Source organism: Xenopus laevis, chromosome 9_10L (genome assembly GCF_017654675.1).
Source record: "Xenopus laevis strain J_2021 chromosome 9_10L, Xenopus_laevis_v10.1, whole genome shotgun sequence".
In the NCBI taxonomy this organism is placed as follows: Eukaryota; Metazoa; Chordata; class Amphibia; order Anura; family Pipidae; genus Xenopus; species Xenopus laevis.
In genome coordinates this window covers 720,413-742,359 of record NC_054387.1, presented here as the reverse complement: position 1 = coordinate 742,359, position 21,947 = coordinate 720,413, and the positions used below count along the sequence as shown (strand labels likewise).

At 41.9% G+C, this 21,947-nt stretch overlaps 1 protein-coding gene across 1 annotated transcript; it reads right to left on the bottom strand.

Annotated features, from left to right (window-relative positions):
- Positions 1 to 11,023: 11,023 nt before the first annotated feature.
- Positions 11,024 to 21,090, bottom strand: dhx58.L (DEXH-box helicase 58 L homeolog). The gene is given in 13 exon segments (NM_001092446.2): positions 11,024 to 12,574; positions 13,787 to 13,880; positions 15,136 to 15,326; positions 15,886 to 16,047; positions 16,297 to 16,446; positions 16,683 to 16,939; positions 17,027 to 17,218; positions 17,881 to 18,010; positions 18,090 to 18,206; positions 18,872 to 19,062; positions 19,379 to 19,583; positions 20,489 to 20,662; positions 21,068 to 21,090. Coding segments are annotated over 12 exon segments (2,049 nt in total). The 5' UTR covers positions 20,657 to 20,662; positions 21,068 to 21,090; the 3' UTR covers positions 11,024 to 12,382.
- Positions 21,091 to 21,947: the final 857 nt, after the last annotated feature.

Below are 21,947 nucleotides of genomic sequence, written 5' to 3'. Positions count from 1 at the left end.
GCAGTATTTTGGCCTATGGAGGAGCAGTATTTTGGCCTATGGAGGAGCAGTATTTTTTCCTAAAGAGGAGCAGTATTTTGACCTATGGAGGAGCAGTATTTTGGCCTATGGAGGAGCAGTATTTTGGCCTATGGAGGAGCAGTATTTTGGTCTATGGAGGAGCAGCATTTTGGCCTATGGAGGAGCAGTATTTTGGCCTATGGAGGAGCAGTATTTTGGCCTATGGAGGAGCAGTATTTTGGCCTATGGAGGAGCAGTATTTTGGCCTATGGAGGAGCAGTATTTTGGCCTATGGAGGAGCAATACTTTGGCCTATGGAGGAGCAGTATTTTGGCCTATGGAGGAGCAGTCTTTAGCTTGGGTCTGCACAGAGACTGTTGACATTGAGAAGGGTTCAAAACTTGCCCTACGAGGACCTACATTGTAGCCGGTGGAGTCACCTTGGCAGACAGAGCTGTGTAATGAGTGGGAGGCTTGATGTATTAGTATCTTGTTTCCCTCTCTGTGAGCTCCTACTTATCACAATAATCTTCATCTTTTTCTCTCCTCTCTATTTAAAGCAACAGATCCCCATACAACACATTATAGTCACAACCCCTTTATTCCTTTCTAATAATGTATGGATCAGAAGGAATGGCAACGCAATATCTGATCACACAAAATGACTGGCCCAGTAGGCCACATTGCTCCATGCCTGGCGAAGTCTGGTCAAATATAAGTGGTCCCCTTAGAAATGGCAAATCCATTGGCCTGTGCTTTGTGAGGAATAATAGGCAATGATAAGTGTGAGAACTTGAACATATATGGCACCTTGGGGGTCAGTCTCAACTAGGGTTGCCACCTGGCCGGGCTGACTGGTAAAAATTATGCTTGATGACAGTGTTATTTTTTTTCAGAAAAGATGGCAACCATAGTCTCAACAGACAATTCTGCAATATCAGTCCATGCAAACTGGGAAATTGATCTGCCAGTAAATAACCCACCAGCACACCAAGGCCTCTGATCTGGTGCACGATATGAGGGAACGGCAACCTCCAAATTGAGTGGAAAACAGGAATTACCGGCACACAGGACTTACATTGAAATTGATCTGCCAGTCCACTTTGATGGTTGGTGGATGGGGCATCGGATAAAAATATCAGAAGATCAGGGGTGTAACTACTGAGCCGGGCAGGAGGTTTCACTGGTCTGGGTCTGCTCCACCATGAGGTCCGATGGTAGAGGTAGGGGGACGGTAGGTAGATTCAGGGGTGTTGTGGAAAGGAGTCCCAGCTGGAAATGTTGTCAGTGGGCCTGTGGGTGTCTAGTTCTACTTCTGGAGAGGATCCACGTGTACCTTTCTCTTCCTACCCCAAAAAACTGTGCTATATCCAATCATTATCACACAGGCCCTTGGTGCCTCTCTCCCAATCCACTCAGCTCTGAAACCAGAGGTCTGGGTTGCCTTTATGATAACCCCCCACTGTTGGCTTCCCTTGTATAACTCATGTTCTGCAAAGTACTAGATGGTAGGGGAAAGATAGGAGATATATTGTCCAATTATTGCCATCCCTTTGCTGCCCCCCACTAAAAAATACTTTCTCCCCAGTAATACACACAGACACACAGGTAGGTTAAATAGGGCAAACAACCTGCTCTTTTCACATCAGATGTCAGAAATAAGCCATTAAAGTGCCCGTTGTTAAGGTAACGGTAACATTTCTGTCATGTTCATATAATTACATAGTTTGACATATATGTATAATACAAGGGTGTATTTGAGAGGTGGAGGGCAGAGCTGCACGAAGAAAATGAAAACCAGGATTGTTGAAATGCTGCTGCCGAGATGCCAGTGAATGTGTACGGCACATAGACCCATAGTCCATATGTTAATGGGTAATTGTGGGTCAGGATTGAGTTTGATGAGGAAATAGGAGTGAACTTCCTTCATCCCCAGCCCTTCATTCCCAGGGGCAGAGACACTCACGGGCAGACAGAAGGCTCTGTCATGTAATGAAGGGAAAGGGCTGAGCAGCTTCAGCAGAGATGTTAATGTTATACAAACTTACTTTGTCCCCCTCATCAGGCCCAGCAGTTAAAGAGAAAACATTAGTGTTGCTTTCTATAATACATTCTGCCCTTGGGCCGACGCAGTGTTTGAAGCCAAACTCTAACAGAGACATCAGGGCCAAGCATTCAGATTCGGATTAGAAGTGATCATGGTGCTCGTTGGAATAACCCCGGGTCGGTGCAGTTTTCTGCTGATAAGAGCACCGGCCCTGGGTTTCCATTAAATTAATACATTCAATTTGGGTCACCCCCAAGTGGTTAGCGACTTTCCTTCTCATTTAAGGATATATTTAACAAAAATAAATCTAGACCAGGGATCCCCAACCTTTTGAACCCGTGAGCAACATTCAGAAGTAAAAGGAGTTGGGGAGCAACACTAGCATGAAAAATGTTCTTGGGGTGCCAAATAAGTGCTGTGATTGGCCATTTGGTAGCCCCTATGTGGATTATCAACCTACATTGAGGCTCTGTTTGGCAGTACACCTGGTTTTTATACAACCAAAACTTGCCTCCAAGCCTGGAATTCAAAAATAAGATCCTGCTTTGAGGCCACTGAGAGCAACATCCAAGGGGTTGGAGACTCACGAGCAACTGGACTTGCTGAGTAATCATGGAAGAAGTTTTACTACTCATCCGAGCAGCTTCTTCAGTTCAGCTGGTACGAGAAGTCCTAGGAATATAAACTCTTCCAATAATCCAATTGTAACTATCCGAGGCTGTAAATGCTTGTGAGGTTACTATGATAGTACTGGCCACAATCAGTTAGGGCTCTTGTTGGTGGCCTTTGTAGCAGAACCAACTCATGTTGATATTTCACTGCTTGACGTTTCTTTCTTGTGTTTGCTCTCTGAGGGTTCTCCCTGGAACCAAGTGATCTGATGAACAATGGCACTGAAATTCTTAAATGTTTAGATTTTACAAGTAGCTGATAAAAAGAAGACCACATGCAAGCTCATCAGCATCGTCCAATCGGAGCTGGGTGTGTTTATGTACAAAGAGGTGAATAATTAGGTCACTCTTGTCAAGTGCCATCGGAGCACCTGCAAGACACTGGCATCATCCCATCATAAGCCTCGTTAGACTGTGATTGCAATCAGCGCATTCTCAATCTCTGCATTTTGATTGACCCTTTCACATGCTAATGTGCATCCATGGTGCTGGCAAAGAGTGCTGCCGCAGAAAGAACCAATTTCAGAATGTAAAGCAGCATGAGATTTACTTGCAGAGAGAGAGAACACCCCTTCATCTCAGCTACTGATCTGATTGTTGTAGCACATGACAAAGAAGCAAAACTTTCAGTGGATGGAAAAGTATATTCTCGCATCTCAAGTTTTATGACGAGGATTGCAACTTTATGTGCTAATTAGACTAGCTCTAGAGTGCCTGCACTTGGGGAATGCTATGTACTAGCAAGTTACTATATAGAACACTAGAGGCCTAAATGGACACAGTGCTTGCATGTATTAATGAAAGGTACTTGTGTCCAAAGACCATCCTTGCACCCGTCCCATGTCCTGTTTGGAAACTCATGCAAGTGCATATATTGACATAGGCAGGTCCGGACTGAGAATTAAAATAGGCCCTGGCATTTCAGGTACACAGAGGCCCAATCAGCCGACACAGAGGCCCAAACAGTCCCTATCAGTCCACTAAATAATGACTTTCTATGGCACCTTATAGCAACCCACAGATTGCCAGTCCGGTCCTGGACATAGGGTGCCATTCTGCCGGCGATTTAGATTCTAGCCGGCGGGAAGGCACTTTGGGGAGATTAGTCATCTGAAGAAGAGGCGATTTTTTCACCAGGCACCCTAAAGAATCAAATGCTGTTTTTTTTGCCGATCTTCCATTTTTATCTCAATTATATGTGTGATTCACATCAAAACCTGAGCTCAGTTGCGTGTTTTCATGCGTAATTATTCTTATAAATTGGTGACTCTGAAGTATGGAAACAAAGCATTTACTAAAAGGAACCTCAGGCTGTTACCTGATTGGACACCTTGATATGTAATGGATTTCTCTACCACAGTAAACTGTGCAATAAGAAAGGGCAAAATCTGATATCAACATAGACAATACAAAGTGTCAGCTTGATTGGTGTAAAAGTCACCTCTATAATTGGACTATAGAGCAGTAGAAACACATCCCTGAGAGTAATATATTGTGCATCTGGAATGCTGGCCGAGGATTCAGGAGTATCTTCACTGTCCCCATTTGATAGGAGAGGGAATAATAATTGTCTGGGCCTGTTTTTGGTACTAGGACACCTGCTTCCAGTAAAAGAAAACCTTACTACAGTGTACAATGAAATTCTTGACCTACGTCAAGATCTACGATCTACCTCCCTGTACACAATGCATGGTCTGTAAAAAATTGGTTAACTTGGATGCCAATGGACAAACCTGACTGGTCTGGGCAGAAGAGAAGACTGATGTCAACCCAACTGGACACCATTGAAATAAACTGGAACACCCTACTTTTTTTGGCCTCAAATTTTATGCTCTATGGTCTTAAAATATTAAGCTCCCGTGCAAGGTAGAAAGCTGGGGGTGTATCCACACGAATTCCCTGGAAATTTGGAAATAACATATACAGTATTTCCACTAATATGCGTCTAATGGCAATCTCTTGAGCAGCCACTGGCCAATAATTTCGGGCACAAGTTCATCCTGCATAGCTACGAGTAACAAGAATAAGCTCAGAGCTCAGACCAGCTCATTGTACTATAAATACAATTATTACTGATACCCTCAACTATGATAACACTTAACCAAATCACAGACACGATGCAGACAGACGGACAGAGCAAATGAATAAACCAATTGTATTTTCTTTAGAAACCAATAAAATGTAAGTGCAATATGTCTTAATGGAATCGGTTTTGTGCCATATCATTTTTATTTCTACAGGTAGTAAACAATAAGCTTTATGTAATAGGGTTTAATTGAGGAGGGCCTTCCATTTGGCTGAGCTCCCTCCTTCTAGTTGGTCTAATCCCAGTAACTTCTGGTTACACTGTTGCCTAAACCCCTACCAGCCGCATTGTGTTTTTTGATGAGATTAACTGAAAAAAATTGGAAGTTCTCAGTTATGAAGAAAGGCTTCCAGAACCCTTTCCAAGATGGTCCTCTGCAAATTCGACTAACCCTGACAGTAGATTGAGATTCTTTACTTACCCAAACAGCCACGGGGATCACTTTCTGCACCCTATAATATTATTGCTACACAAGGGCTTCTTTGTTACGCAAATATGATGTATTTCTTAAAGTGTAAGTCAAATTACATTTCACACATGATGGCACTTGGAAATTATTATTTTAGGCTCATTGTGATTTAAGTGTCCATTCTTTTAATGTTCTGACATTGCTGCCACATTCACGTAACATTGCAAAGGACAAAAATCCACGTGACTGCCCTGTTCAGATTTATTTTAAACTGGTTCAAATTACTTCTTTAAATCTCTTTTAAATTCCCTTGGCATTTTGACATAATGACACCCTGATGGCAGTTATTCCTGCGGATTTAATGCTGATGGAGGCCAATGTACTAGAAGCTGAGTAATTCAGGATCTACTAATCTAGTAAATAATCAGTGACTGGCTAATGCTGCCCATACGTGAGAAGATTCTCTCATTTTCCAGGCTCATCACAAGTGCATCTTTATTCAATTTTTGCCACCTAGGTAGTGGGCCAGATCAGGGTCCTCTGATTGGACCCTGGAACAACAATTGGATCATATAAGTGGTCCTGTGCAGACCCATTGAGAGAAGACATCCTCTGATTGGACCCTGGAACAACAATTGGATCATATAAGTGGTCCTGTGCAGACCCATTGAGAGAAGACATCCTCTGATTGGACCCTGGAACAACAATTGGATCATATAAGTGGTCCTGTGCAGACCCATTGAGAGAAGACATCCTCTGATGGAGTGCTTGCCTAATAGGTACATTTTGACCCCATCAAGAACTTGGGTTGGTTTGTCTAAATTGGTACGAAATGTCTGCCTTTGTATGACCAGACAAGAGATTTACCCCTATGGGCTTCAAGCCACCCACCCAGTCCAGTTTATACATGTCACGGTTACAACTTATCTGGACACCTTATTTAATTCTATTTGAATGTAGGCTTACCCCTAAATGATCAACTGTTACAATTCAGGCCAGATTGAAGGATGCTTAGGGGTATATTTATTAAAGAGTGAAGTTAATAGTGAAGTTCCGCCACTAGAGTGAAATGCCGCCACTCCCCATTCATTTCTATGGGATTTTTATAGGCGTATTTATCAAAGGGTGAACTTTCACTTTCACCCATTGATAAATACGCCTTTCAAAATCCCATAGAAATGAATGGAGAGCTGGGGAATTTCACTCTAGTGGCGGAACTTCACTCTTTGATAAATTTACCCCAAAATGTTTAAGACCATAGGTGAAAAATAACAAATTAGCGTCCTTTCTAGAACATAAATAATACAATGAGCTTATGTGTGTGCTGTCTGTATATATGAGTATATTAGCTTTGGGGACAATAAATATAAGGGTTCTCCACCGTTTGGACCACTGGTCTTTCTGCGTCTCCCTATGAAGTTGAGTCTGTCTGCTCCATCGCTTTACTCCAGTTGGTCCAACCTAGAGATATTTTGCTTCACTATTTTGGTTCCAAGGGTTCATAAACCTTTGATAAGAAGAGAATGAGTGTTATTACTGGCAGGGATTTACTGTACACAACAGATGATGACTGGCTGGGATAGTAATTCTTTATTAAGGTGCAGCCCAGCTCTGGGAAGGGATACATTCTTCAACTTGAAGCTTCTTTGCTGCCATTGTTGGACTTGGATTCATTTGGGGCCAAATCCTGTTTGGGTTTATCTAATCAATATGGTGCTGTGGGCATATGAATCACTATTATATATTTGAACACCAGGTATTTACCAAGCCTAGAATATTGTCACATGTAAAATGTGTCCGTCTCATAGTTACCTCGGCCATTAAACTGTGACTGTTACATGGCACAACCCCACATGCCTTGTTCCTTCTACAAGGAGGGAAATCGGCGCACACGTTTCTTAGAGAAAGTCCCAAATTGTAAAGGTGACCTGGGATTAGCTGTCATCTCTATTTTGCTGTTCTTGGCGGAGATGCCTCATAAGCATCTGAAAATAGACTGCGGTAATCTGAAATCGAATCGCAGAAAAATCAGAAGCAAAGCTGTGAATTTTTGCCTGGTCTGGAGACAGTTCGTTGATTGCCTTCTCAACTAAACTGTCAGAAAGGGAGCCTGTGGGGAGCAGCTTTTGTCAGCAGACACAGGGCACAATAACCCTCTCGCTGCTTTGTTATTATTGCAACTACATTCATTCCCAAAATGTAAGGAATCAGCAGGGGACAAAAGGCAAGAGCGTTCCATGCTGGGGAAAGTGGATAAATTAGAGGTCAGGAGCCAAACCTGGAGGGCATCAGGCTCAGTGAGAAGTGCAGGGAAAGCAATAAAATGCCCCATAAAATTGTGTAATGTTATAAGAGCCACAGACATATGTACAAGGAATCAGATGGGCAGCACAGGCAAGTTATCAGTGTGGTTTGTAGAGTGGAACATCATGGCCTTGAGCCTCTCTCTCTCTCTCCAAACATTTCCAGGCTCTCTCCAGTCAAATGTGACAGTCATTAGGTCTATACCCCGTACATTGTTAATCATTCCCATCATTCCCTGCCCAATGGAGTTTATACTCTATGGTCCCTATGACATTCACACATCAGTATCATCAGAAGCCAATTAAGCTGTGTGGGTTTATTTTTAACTTGAGTTCCCAGAGGAAACCTGCTCTGATACAAGTGATCCCATCAGGACAACCAGTGCTGTATTTGCAATAACTCTACTGCGGCAGGTTTGAGGAATGGCAAGCTGGAGAAAATGATCCCAACTCCATTCTACATGGAAACAAGGGTCAGTGTCATCAGGAGACCATTAAAATGTCCTTTTATTATTGTAGACTGTATGAGGAGGTCGGGGCAAGATATAGAAGTTAGGGCAGAATTGAGGGCAGCTTTTTATCTTGATTTGTAACAGTACCTAGGGTTGGCAGAGTGGAGCACAGAGCATTTTTTTTTTAAATTTAAATTTTTATTGATTTCCGTATTACACATTATAAATTACGAATTACAATTTACACATTTGACATTAATAATTCACTACGTAAAAAGGGGAATTCCTGTAAACAGTAGTCTAGGAATAAACATCATTTAAAAACCCACACTTTAAAATCCAATAAATGAGGGGGTAGTAATAAGTGATAGAACTACCCAAAGTGCATCCAAAATTGTAAAACCCATCCGTTTACCAAATTTACCTTCCCTGTTGTGATAATATTATGGGTAAGATATACGTGTTATTATATAACCTAATACCAATAGTGTTGTGAAGAATGCCCGGAGCACAGAGCATTATGAGTGTAAATTGGCATAAGTTGAGTAGTCTATTGCCATACAGTTTAATGACTGATAAAGAGAAGAGTTTGGCCTTGAACAGTCAGAAGTTGTATTATCCTTTATTCTTATGTGCTAGACAGTGTTGGACTGGCCCAATGGGAGACCAGGAAAAGTCTCGGTGGGCAAAGGTGTCAGTGGGCCCTTATGCTGCTAAATATTTGCCCTATTTCATGGTCATTCCCTATTTTTATGACAACTAAGTGGCTAAATAGATGGAATAACAGGTAATAGTATTATAGTATGTAAAGTAAAGAGACTAGGAGAATAGAGGTTGAGTGAGGAGAGGAAGAATAATAGTACTAAGAGTGGGCCCCTGGTCTAAGATTAAATGGTGGGCCCCTAGTGAAAGGTTTTTGGGTGGGCCCCTTGTGTCCCAGTCCAACACTGGTGCTAGACATGCATGAAATACTAACCTTAACCTTCCTCTATCTCTGGCCGTCTTACACAGAATGAATTGCTGCTAAAAAAGGGGACGTGACATGTGCATAAATAGTTTCTTGTGTGTGTGTTTTGCAGCAACTTGTCCAGATCCATAGCAACGCCACTGCAATTTCCCCTTACTTTAATAAGCCTTGTATTGTATTTTCAATTCATTCCTTGGTGCCATCATATTAAAGTGATTTCAGGAGCACCACCTTGCATGGTCTCTGACCTCACTTGATTTAGCCAATGCAGCATCAAACTCATTCTCCATCATCATTATTAAAATGTTTTTCCTTTTAGATGATGACTATGCAGTACCCTACAAACCATGTATAAACCTTATTCCAACGTTGCATGGGGGACTGGAGACAAGAGGGCAGCCCATTCATTGGTTAGTAAGTGTCACGTAGGGTTTCATAATCGGCATCATTTACATGCGTGTATAAGGAATGGGCACACATTGACCCTGGAACATTTGTTTCTTCATCACTTGCTGCCCTCTAGTGAGGAACTATAAAGATAAATTGACTTTATTGAAAAAACAGACATTATTTCTCACAGTCTGGTCTTCCTACTTGCCTCCGTATCTGGATTTGTTACCGTTTTAATGATTTTTTTTCCCCCAAATTTGTTGGTTTTCCCCATGACAGCTTTCTTGTGCCCTGATTGACTGTCAATCATTTGTAGCCCAACCTGCTTCCTAGTCAGAGACACAATAGGAACTCGCAGGATCCTAAATTCAAAGCAGAGAAAAGAAGCACTGATCTCCTTAATCTAAAGTTGGCCATAGATGTTGAGATTTTTAAAAGATCAGATCCTCATCGTGAGACCACGATTTTCTCGGAACGATCGTACGAATTGACCATCAACTAAAAAGACCAATTTGCCAGGAAAACAAAGGGGAGCTGCAAACATAGATGCATTGCACTGGGACCCACAATGATTTGTTGACCTGGCCGATCAATTTCCTGACGGAAAAATCATAAGATGTGCGATCGTTCGAATCCCACTAACCGCACGATAATTTCGAAGGATTGGTTGGACTTCCCTAAAATCGGTCGTTCGGCAAGAAGAATCGTGGTGTCTATGGGGAGCTTACGTTTTACTGACATTAGACACAGGAATAAGTAAAGATTGTTTTTTGTGGTTTTTAACGCATGTTTCTCTGGCAGTTGAGGGTTAGTGAATGCCAATTGGAAAAGCAAATATACATTGGACAATAAAATGCATGGCAATGAAGAATGTGTCATTTCCCAGTGTTTCTTCTAAGAAAATAAAGAGATTTAATAGAAACAAATATCTTTTTAGTTGTAAGTTCAGTGCTGTTTTTCTCTGTTTCAGAAGAGTGCTCAACAAAAAAAAAAGCCGTCATTAGGGCGGCCGCCGGCAGGCAATTGCACCCCCACTATTTACACCACTAAATATAGTTACAAACCAGAGTACAGGTATAGGATCCCTTATCCGGAAACCCGATATCCAGAAAGCTTTGAATTAAGGTCTTCCATAGACTCCATTTTATCCGAATAATCCAAATTTTCAAAAATGATTTCCCTTTTCTGTGTAATAATAAAACAGTAGCTTCAACTTGATCCCAACTAAGATATAATTAATCCTTATTGGAAGCAAAACCAGCCTATTGGGTTTATTTAATGTTTAAATGAATTTCTAGTAGACTTAAGGCATGAAGACCCAAATTACGGAAAGATCCATTATCCGTAAAGCCCCAGGTCCCGAGCATTCTGGATAACAGGTCCCATACCTGTAGTAATGAGAGACTGACTGGGATGTGTATTGTTCATGTGATACACTGGGACTGGGAGTAGGAGAGAGCAATATATAGTAAAAATAATACAGGGTCGCGGGTGGGAGATTGATCAGGAACCTGCGTGATATAATCAGTCTGACCTGCCCCAGCTAAAATACTTACATTTTGTTATATAAAGAACAATGACCAACCCTTACAGGACAATGCTAAAAATGAATGACAGCAGTAATAGAAAACAAAAGTATCAATAATGGCACAAATCTCTCCTCATAACGCATTTAAACAATGGCAAATACATACAACGTTCAAGTCCAAGTTGTTTAATGAGAGAAGGAAACTTTATTACAGACATAAAAGACCCCTAGAACAATCTATATGACCAGGACAATGGTCTGCCTACATTATCCTTTATAACATGGAATCAACATATTCAAATTGTGCTTCTCTGATTCTGGTCATTCTATGTTAAAAACAAATTGTAATTGATTATGAATTATACATTTCATTGCTTGTTGTTATTCTTCTCAAGTTGTCCATTGTTTTCTCCTGTCTTCCAGTGTTGTGTGTTGACTGTGTATCTATAATTCATTGATAACATCCCTTATGTCCTGAATGAGCCTGAAATAATCGGCCAACTCAACACACACATGACATTCTGAGTAAACTTTAAGTTAAATATAAATATAGATGTGATATTCCAAGCGTCTAAGCTGGAGGCATGTTCGTAAAAACACTGGCCTAGGGCCCAACTTACTCCACGCTTTTTTAGAAAATGTATTGAGGAGAATCATGAAAACATTATTGGTTGTAGCAGCTAGCAGGTTTATTAATCAGTATAAAGGTAATATTATCTTTATAAATTGGAGCTCCCTATAGATGTTCACTGGTCCCTGTTTCAAATGAGGGGTGGGTGAGTCCTAACGGTCCCTACTAGAAGCACAGTAGGAGGGGGACAGCCAATCACAGCCCTGCAGTCACAGACAGGCTTCAGTTCCCTATCAGGTCCTGCTAGCTGCTGATTGGTTCCTGTCCTACAGTGCAGTGAGCTGAGTGCACAGCCTGGGAATTCAGGGAGCAGCAAGTGGAAGAGAAGGGAGGGATTCTTAGGGGTATCGGCCTGAAACACTACTTTTTAAAGCACAATTCTTCTATATCTAAATGAGTATATAAAATGTCTCCTTTAAAAGTTTCTCCCAGTCTTTCTGCCCAGGGCTACCCATCCTGCCATTTCTGATAGGACCTGTTGTTGGATCAATCTCTTGTTGGATCCTTCAGTATATACTATATAGTACTACCAACTGCTAAATGCAATGCTCTCCTGATCTTGCCCATCCCTATACCTTTTGTCTCATACCCCTTCTCCTTTGGATTGTAAGCTCTATCGAGCAGGGCCCTCTTGTATCATTTATAATGTGTTAATAATAATAATGATAGTAATAGTCGGGGCTGGATTTCTTGTGCTGGCGACCCCTGGGCCGTGAGGTCCTAGTGCCTGGCCACGCAGTCCTAGCGCCCCCCCCAGTGCTCCTCAGAAAGATGCTGGGTGCCATGCTGCCCCTAATATTTTGTGGCCTCAACACCAATCTGGGCCTGGTAATAGAAGGAGAAGACTCCACCGAAAAGTGCAAGAAGAGCAAAAAGGTGTTTGAAAGAACAAGCGTTCTCAGTCCTCAAAATGAACCAAGAGTTCAGGATGAATCCTCACGTGCTGAACATAGTTTAACTCATCCACTGGGAAAGGAACATCCTTCCACCGAGCGTAGGGTCTCTTGATCTCTGGTGTTTCAACCACAAAGTTCTTGACGGAGATAGCAGGAAAATTCACATGTTTGTAGATCATTTCAAAACCCCAATCCTGTAGGAAAGTTATGTGAAGGTAGACAGTTACCCAGCAGTGGAAGGAATTGCAGAAATTGAATGTATTTTTATCATTCTCATTTGTGAGTGCTGATTGTCTGACCCGCAGTCAGTGTTGGACTGGCCCAATGGGAGACCAGGAAAACTCCCGGTGGGCCCAGGTGTCAGGGGGCCCTTGTGCTGCTAATCAAATGTGCTGCTAATCATTTGGCCTATTTCATGGCCATTCCCTATTTCTATGAGAACAAAGAGGCTAAATAGATGGGATAATAGGTTATACTGCAGGGATCCCCAACCTTTTGAACCCGTGAGCAACATTCAGAAGTAAAAGGAGTTCGAGAGCAACAATAGCATGAAAAATGTTGTTGGGGTGCCAAATAAAGGCTGTGATTGGCCATTTAGTAGCCCCTATGTGGATTGTCAACCTACATTGAGACTCTGTCTGGCATTGCACCTGGTTTTTATGGAACCAAAACTTGCTTCCAAGCCTGGAATTCAAAAATAAGCTCCTGCTTTGAGGCCACTGGGAGCAACATCCAAGGGGTTGGAGAGCAACATGTTGCTCATGAGCTACTGGTTGGGGATCACTGGGTTATAGGATGTACAACTAAAAGAGACTAGGAGAATAGAGGTTGGGTAAGGAGAGGAAGAATGATAGTACTAAGCCCCTGGTCTAAATTTTCTTGGTGGGCCCCTGGTCTAAGGTTTTTGGGTGGGCCCCTGGTGTCCCAGTTGCACCAGCAGGGTCAATAAGATCACAAGCAAAACCTATAAAGAGGAAAACTCAGACTCCTGCCAACCTTGAAATCTCACAAGTGGCAAAATAGTCAAATTTGCTCCATGGCCCTAAGACCAAAGCTGAGAATCTGATGGAGGACAGTCCCGGCTAAAGGTCTCAGCCTTACACTGAGAATCAAAATAGATGCCCTGATTTATCATTTATTTCCATTAAAGTTATAAATAAAAGCATATAGACATTAAAAATGTGTCCGACCAGTCTCTCTTAGATGAAATAAAATATCAGAATCATTGTTTATACATCAACTTTAAATTTGCAAAACAGGAGGGAAAGCAACAGTAGAGTACAGCGGAGTTTTGCATAACCCTGGAGAAGTTTGGAACAGAATAGTCATGAACTATGGCTGAAGAGAGTGCTGCATACAAAGTGCATGCTAACATTAATGTTTCATTAAGCTGGAAAACATCCTACCTGTCCACAGAGGCATCGGATCTTTCCTCCTGGAGTCCAGTCCACCATCTTTTTTCCAAAATCAAGAGGTGGAGAGCAGACTTCATAGTAAATCCTGTTACAAAGAGGAAAGAAAAGCTGAACTTTCATTTGCTTTTCCTGGGTAACTGTTTCTAGCATGTGTGTGTGTGTGTGTGCGTGCGTGTGTGTGGGTGGGTGTGTGTGTGTGTGTGTGTGTGCGTGTGTGTGTGGTTTGGGTATGTGCCTTGGGCCATTTGTTACCTTAGCAAAACCTCTCTGCAATTCCCTACTTGCTCTGTTGGGTTCTCAACCCAACAACTTTTTATGTAAAGAAAGAAAATGTAATTCTAAGTAAATATCCATTATTTGTTAAGTCTTCAGTGGTTTTACAGCTGGTTGTAATTGTATTTGTAATTAAAAGCAGTGTTTCTTTAGAATGTAGCATAAAGGTGGCCGTACACAGAGAGATCCGGTTGTTTGGCGATGAACGAGCGGATCTCTCCCTGATATGCCCACCTCAAGGTTGGCGAGATCGGATCATAATGCAGGAGTACGGGCGTTCGGATTGCGGGATCGCATAAACGCACAGATGCTGTCCCCAGTCCGACAGATTTCTAGCCCTGCCCGATTGACATCTGGACGATTTTCGAAGATATCGATTGGGGAAGCCAGTCGGAGGGCCCCACACATGGGTCAATAAGCTGACGACTCGGTCTGTCAGCAGCTTTTATCGGCACGTGTATGGCCACCATAAGTCAATACTCCTGAAAGATTAATTTTCTGCCTTTTACTTCATTATCTCAGGAGTCGGAACCGGGTGTGCAGAAAATACGCAGAGCCAGAGAGGTACTGCAATTACAGCAATGCCATTTACACCTTTATTGGGTATGATCACTCAAATAAGGAAAATGTTTTATTTTTGCATACTTAAATAAAGGCCTATTTTTTAAGATTGATGTGTGTCTTTAAAGTAAAACATAAAACCAAAGAGCAATATTTGGTCCAAGTCTTCTAATTCACAACAACCTGATACACAATGATGAACAGGGGCGTAAGTATAGAGGAAGCAGACCCTGCAGCTGCAGGGGGCCCAGGAGGTATAGGGGGCCCCATGAGGCTCAAATTCATATACAATTTCAATACATTTTGGTAAAACAGGACAACCTCTGGATATGTTTGGGGCCCTAAAATTAATTTGCTGTGGGGCCCAGTAACATCTAGTTACGCCACTGATGATGAAGACAGTTTTCTGTGTAACCAAGAAACCTATTGCCCCAAATACGACATCAGCCCCACACGTTGAACACATTGCTTTTACCAACCGTATGTGGGACACCTAAATTACTCACCGGAAATCAGAGTTGATGTTGACATAATGGGTGCCTTCAATTGTCCGAAAATCATCTCCATGTGCAACAGCTTGACTACAGCACCTACAGTAGAAGCGCACTTGCTCAGGGTAGAATGTGTTCCGTTTTTGATCTCTCTTCGCTTGCTTAACCTTGCGTGTAATAACCGACTCCTCCTGCAGTTCTTTTATCTGTATGGCAACATATATATATATATATAGCATTGGGTTAAACTGAAGATAATGGAAGAGGCGTTATTTAGCTGATGTTCACCTCAGCATTTTAATATATTTTTTACCTTGTATAATATGTCTCTTGGATATACAGTAGACTATCCTGTATTTTTACATATTAAACGAATTCTTCCTATACCTTATTGGTTAGTACCGAAGTTAAGTGTTCAGCACCTCACTCTATCCATGTCCCATGTCAGTAACTGATACAAGAGTTCTCTCTATAAGTCATATTTGGCATGTGCCATTACTTTATCAAACTCTGCTGCACTTCATACACGCCACATATCAGTGGTACTTGATACATGTAATAATCCTGGTACTATATGCATGGCTCTTTATCAGTACTTGACCTAAGTATTCCAATCATCTATATATATGTCAGCCGCCAACTTAAGTTGACTTAGCTGGAGAGAGAATGCCTCCGGAATTAATTGTAGCAGAACAGGCAGATGAATTTGGGCTGCAAGTATATTTTTTTAAACATTTGAGATGTTCCTCGTTTTCCACTACTCACCTTTTTCTGATACTCCTGTTCTGGCATTCTTTGTACAGCCTCAATGGCCCGTTTCATTAGTCCCTCAAGAGTCTCATTGGTTTCTTCCCTTCGAATCTCTTTCCCGCCGATCTTTGCCAGAAAAGAATAGCAACTGTCCTCATGTCTTGCTCTGCCCCTGGCCTTGAAGCAATGACAAGCACAATACAATACATGACATACTTATTTTCTGATGGACACTGCATTCTTCATAATTCTTGAGCCCACAGTTAATTCCTTATATAGTCAACAGAAGCAGCTTCAGCCACTAAAATATTTTCTTGCCTTGAAAAGAACATTTAATATGAAGACCACAAAAACATTTCTATGACAATTTCAGCTGATATAATGTTCCTTGGCCCAAAGACCTTGGTTTAATCCCATTTCCTTTACCTGGACCATGGAAATCTCATTGGTCATCAGCCCATAACGCACAACAATGTTGCACTGTGGGATATCGAGACCCTCTTCGGCAACACTAGTGGAGATAAGCAGGTTGAGCTGCCCTTTGCGGAACATCTCAATAGTCTCGCGTTGTTCGTTCTGATAGAAGGAAAGAAAGTATTTAATCAGCCAAAGTATGTTTACATTTTTTATCTCCATAAAAAGGTAAACATTCATTGAGGGTGATGGTTCGAGCCCTCACAAAGCTTAAAGATCTATAAATATCTTAGTAAACAAGATCCATGAATATCCTGTAAAATATATCCTTATAAACAGTCCTTAGAGATAGCATCGAAGTTTCATGATTCCAAGCCTACCTGTCCCCAGTTTTGTACCTGTGTCATGTGCTTGCTCTGGTTGCTGTACCCTGCTCCAGTTAAAGGTGCTGTTTTGACCCCCATGATCTGGAACGAATGTTTGCTAGAAATCCAGTTGTGCAGAGAGTGAGTGCTCTGCCGTGTGCGAGTAAAGATGATGCCACGAGACCCAGAGGAGAACTGGAATTGATCTCTCAGTATCTCTTCTAGCTTTCTAAGCTTGGGGTTTTCAAATCGTACGTCTTGTGCCAGCTCCAACAACCTTGCTCGGTTACCTACATTTAGGAGATTCAGAAGTTATAGAAAGAAGGTCGCAAATACACCAAGGTTGATTAGTTCTGAAATCAGCCATGTTTCCTTACCGTCAAATAACTGGATGAGGAAGGCATCAGTTGGGTCGTTTTGTTTTCTAATGACTTTCTCTTGCTGGTAGTAGTCATCTAAGAGTTCGTATGCGTCCATCATTCTCACTGTGTCATGTACGAGTAGGGAATCGTTGTACTTGCGTAAGTGCAAGGCACATGTCCGCTTCATCCTATTGGCCTCGACAGCTCCTGAAACCCCATAGAGGTATAGTTACATGGCTTCTTGCATGCTTCCCAAGTTGCAGTCGTGTAATGGTGTTATTGAAGCAGAATGAACTATGGTGTCCAGTTATAAACAAGATCCAACTTTCACATTACATGAATTATTAACAATGATTCTTCCCCACTGGGGATCATTTATCAACACTGGTCAAATTTTCCCATGGGCAGTAACCTATGGCAATCAATCAAATAAGTGGAATTTTTTGTTCTACCTGCAGCTGGCTGAATAAAAGCCCATAACTGATTGGTTGCTATGGGTTACTGCCCACAGGCAAATTTGCCCAGTGTTGATTAATGACCGACATACTTCTCCCACGATACATTTATTGTAGTTTATTCACATAATGACACTCTTTGGGTGGCGCTATAAATTGGAGACCATTTTGGCATTGTGTGGCAATAATTCTGGCACAAGTCCTTTGTAAACCTGGCAAAACTATTATATATGATTATTAACAGTATTTATATACAGTAATTGACCGTGCAATATAATTCACAGAAGGGTTCCTATGGCCTATGACTTCATAGCAAACTTGACTTGAACAAAGAGAACAAATGCATTTGGAATACACATGTACTGTCCATGTAAATAGTATCCAAGGGTTGTTTGATTTTTATGTTATTTTCACCTTCTTTTTCCAGTTCAACCACTTTCTGCTCATACAACTGAGTGCCAAAGTCGCTTTCACAGAAATCTGTTGTACGCAGATACTCATGGATGGTTTTCATGAGCTCCTTCAGCTTGTCTCCAAAGGGGTCCTAGGTTGAAAAATAAATTGTGGTCACACTGAGGGCTAAGACAAGGGAGCTTGACCTATACAATAAAGAGTAATATTACCCTAGGCCTTTCTGTTACAAGATCATATTGCTTATTGGGTTGTTTGGCTTTGGCTTCAAGGTCCTCACGATGGACTTCTGCTGACATTATTCTCCAAGTGTCAAGGTTAGCGCAGATCTGGAGAAAAAAATTACATTTAATTAGCCTTAAGTAACGTTTCGTAGTAACCAGGGCCGGATTTACATAGTGGGCGCCCCTAGGCCCACTACCGTTCGTGTCCCCTCCCCTTTATTCGTGCATATTTTCATCATCTGGACTGGAGCAATGGGGATTGGCGCAACGGAAATTTAAAAAATGATTGTATCTCCAGCGCATCACCAGTGTTTTTGAACCAATGTGGGTGTGGTTGGGCAGCATGTCGCCCCCCTAAAATCCTGCTGCCCTAGGCCCGGGCCTAGGTGGCCTTTCCACAAATCCGGGTCTGGTAGTAACACCGTCTTGGGTTTTATGTAGTGCTGATTTGATGGCTGCTAATCAATCTTTGGTGGGAGCTCCCTGGAGCATGAAACCACCCATATCATTCAAGAACAAACTTTGTGGAGACTCCTTGGCCAAATCCATATAGATAAACATGATTTCAGATATTTAGGAAGCCACTTATACTTTCTGGGACATGTCCATATATTAAACAACCTATATCAGTGTTGCTAAACTGTAACGCACACTATTTGTAGCTGTTGGCATTCAAGGAATGCCTGGCAATGCTGCAGTTCAGCAACAAAAGAATGTTCTTATCTGGCTCAGGATCCCTCTATGTAGAACGAAAGCCATGGAGATGTCACCTGCAATATGTGCTCTTCAGCTTTTTCAAAGGAGGTTGCTCGTCCTGTTCCAGGGGAAGCGGTGAGTCCCAGGATCTGAGGCAATTTTCCCTTCTGTGTAATCTTCCTCTCGAGGTAACCTTCCATTAGTTTATTGTACACGCCATCTTTGTGTGTGTGGTGACACTCATCAATGATCAGCAGGGTGAAATCTGCGAGAGAGAGAGAGAAACATGCTGCAAAGCCGCACAGAAACCAGATGTTAATGGTCCAACTGGTGCAAATTGTCGATCCAAGCTAGTCACCCATAGCAGCCAATCATGAGGTCACATTTATTGGTCTGCTGGTTGAAAGCAAATATCTGATTGGTTACTAGAACTTGAGCAAACTCTGGCACCTTAAGCATCTTATATATTTTGTATGTTTGCAAGGAATTCTTTCTTCTAACAAGTTAGTTATACAGATATAAGAGCTAATTGCTATAGGGGTTACTACATATCATGCAGCTACCTTTACTCGCAGCCCCACCTGTCAGCTCTACGTGTATCTCCTCACTGCTACTGCTCAGCGCATTCTGCAAAATTTGGGCCGTGCAGATGATGACATCATTATTCTGCACCAGTTCCGCAAAAAAACATTTGTGCTCGGTGTCCCCGCTGATGGCAACAACCTTGTACTTGTCTTTGAGATGGGGATGGAACTCATTGCTGAAGTGCTGATCTACAAGATGGACCTGTTCAATGAGATGCAAAGCTTCAATGGAAGCAACACGTCTGTTCATTCTTTGCATTGTTTACAGTACATGGAACTGGTAGTTTGATTGGACATGACATCATCCTTGATGCCATCTCCACTCGGGGCTAACGTCAATGCAAGCGGTCATTATTTCATACAATAAAAGCTCAGTTTACACTGATAAACATGATAGCCTTTCTTCTACATACATCAACTTTGCATGTTCAAAGATTCTTCACCAAGAAATGCTTGTGATGAGCATATAATGAGGAAGACCAGTCCCTCTAAAGATGGCCCATAATTTACTAATGTGAGGTCTACTATTAGTGATGTTGTCCCATTATGATCTACATCCATAAAAGCATTGTTTACATTCTGTTCCATGGAAAATATGACTTATATATACTGATTTCTGGGAAAATGTATATTGCTATATTTAATAGACAACTATTTCTTATGTAACCTTAACATAATATATATCTCAATGAAAAGGATAAAACAGGAGGGTAAATTAGACAAGCTGTTTGTTGACAGTGTCTTAAGATCTACTGATCACCAGCTAAAGGTCTAGACTTTTTGGGCACCCCTGCCCTAGTCATTACAATTATGGACTTTCCTGTAAGCGTTCTTTCCAGGAAAGTGTTTGTTTCAATACACACGTGTAGAGCTGAAGGAGAAACCATAGAGTTCTACCTGTATCTGATGATTCAGCACTAACAATGGCCGATGTTTGGGTGCCTTCAAAGGCACCCAATCAACATTTTCCGGCCAGCCCGGTTGACAAGCCGACCGATTATCAAGTCTTCTGCTGATATTGGTTGGCTTGTCTCCCACATGCACTGTATATTGTACGAAAATTTACCACCTTGAATGTAACATCCACCAAATCTCTTATAAACCCACCTTGTTAACCATGAGACACACTTTTGCGTTGCGCTTCATCTCCAGGTGCCTCATTGCCACATACAGTGCCGCCCTTGTCTTGCCAGCGCCAGTAGGAAGCCAGATTATAATGTTCTTGCCCTCCAAAGCTGGGCCAATCACCTCCCACTGGTAGTCATGAAGCTCCATCTTAGTCTGGGGGAAGACAAAAAATATATGTACGTACAGTCAGACAACTAACTGAATGTAGTTTTTGTTTTATCTATGGACCACCCAATCCACTTACCCACAAAATGTTACAATAACTATTACTTTGATATTATAAGAGATTATAGGGAGGATTTAGAAGGTGGGAGGTAGAAGGACTGCAAATGAAAGACGAATGGAAGGAATGGGGGAAAGGAAACAGAAATACGAAGGTGTATTGTTGAAGAAAAAGTCAGGAAGTCAATGTGTAAAAAATCTGTAAGTTTATTTATAAAGCGCTACACGGATACACTGTGCAATTTTACAAAGTAGACATAGAGAGGGTAGGGTGGAACCAGCGGGTGGTAGAGAAGAATATAAGGACTACAGGGCAGCCCTCCAGCACCTACTCACCTGTTCTTGCTCTTTCTCTGTGTGAGTGAGTGGTGCTCTCTGTCAGCCGTCTCTGCCCTCCGCCTTCTTCCTCTGCAGCATTTATACCCTCCTCTTCCTTGTTTTGCTTTCCTTCTTCCTAAAGCAGAAAAGAAACTCAAGGGCCCCGGGAAGGAGTTTGCGACGTCCGACATTCTACTTGCCAATTCCTTTACTTGTTACTTATTATGTGCCTCAATCACCAGGGTCACTTTTATCAATGACACTTGCCTGTATGTTATTAAAGTGCTGTGTTTATTGGAGTGCAGAGAGTGCAAAATAAATGACCATTACTGGCCACGTTTGTACATTGTGTCACTAAAGGAATAAACAGAAGCGCTGGAGTATATACACATGTATCTCAAACCATTGACGTTGTACAAATCAGCAGGTTAAAGAAATGAGCCGGCGAGTGTGAATAAGCCCCTCCGAGGGGCCCCACTCCCCGCTGGGTCACACTCAGAAACGAAACCAAAAGACAATTTTCTCATTCACACAAGAACAAAACACCAATAGAAAGGGAACTTTTCAGTCTTGGAAAACACAACACACATGGAATAAACAGCCATTATTACGCATTATGCGTTCGTTAAGTCTTCAGCTGGACAGTCCTGACATATATATATATATATGTGATAGTACAGCTTTCCCTCAGTGAAGTACCTGCTTGCAACTAAGTTGCTGTAATAAAGTGGGTGACATTATACAAATTATTTTCATCATTTGCTTACAGGGTTGTCTATATATTGCAATCTATTCAAGCTGGAAAAGTAGGTCAAAGTCACCCCTGGTCTGGCCAGTCCTACACTCACTCATTCACTCACACCTGGTCTGGCCAGTCCTACACTCACTCTCATTCACT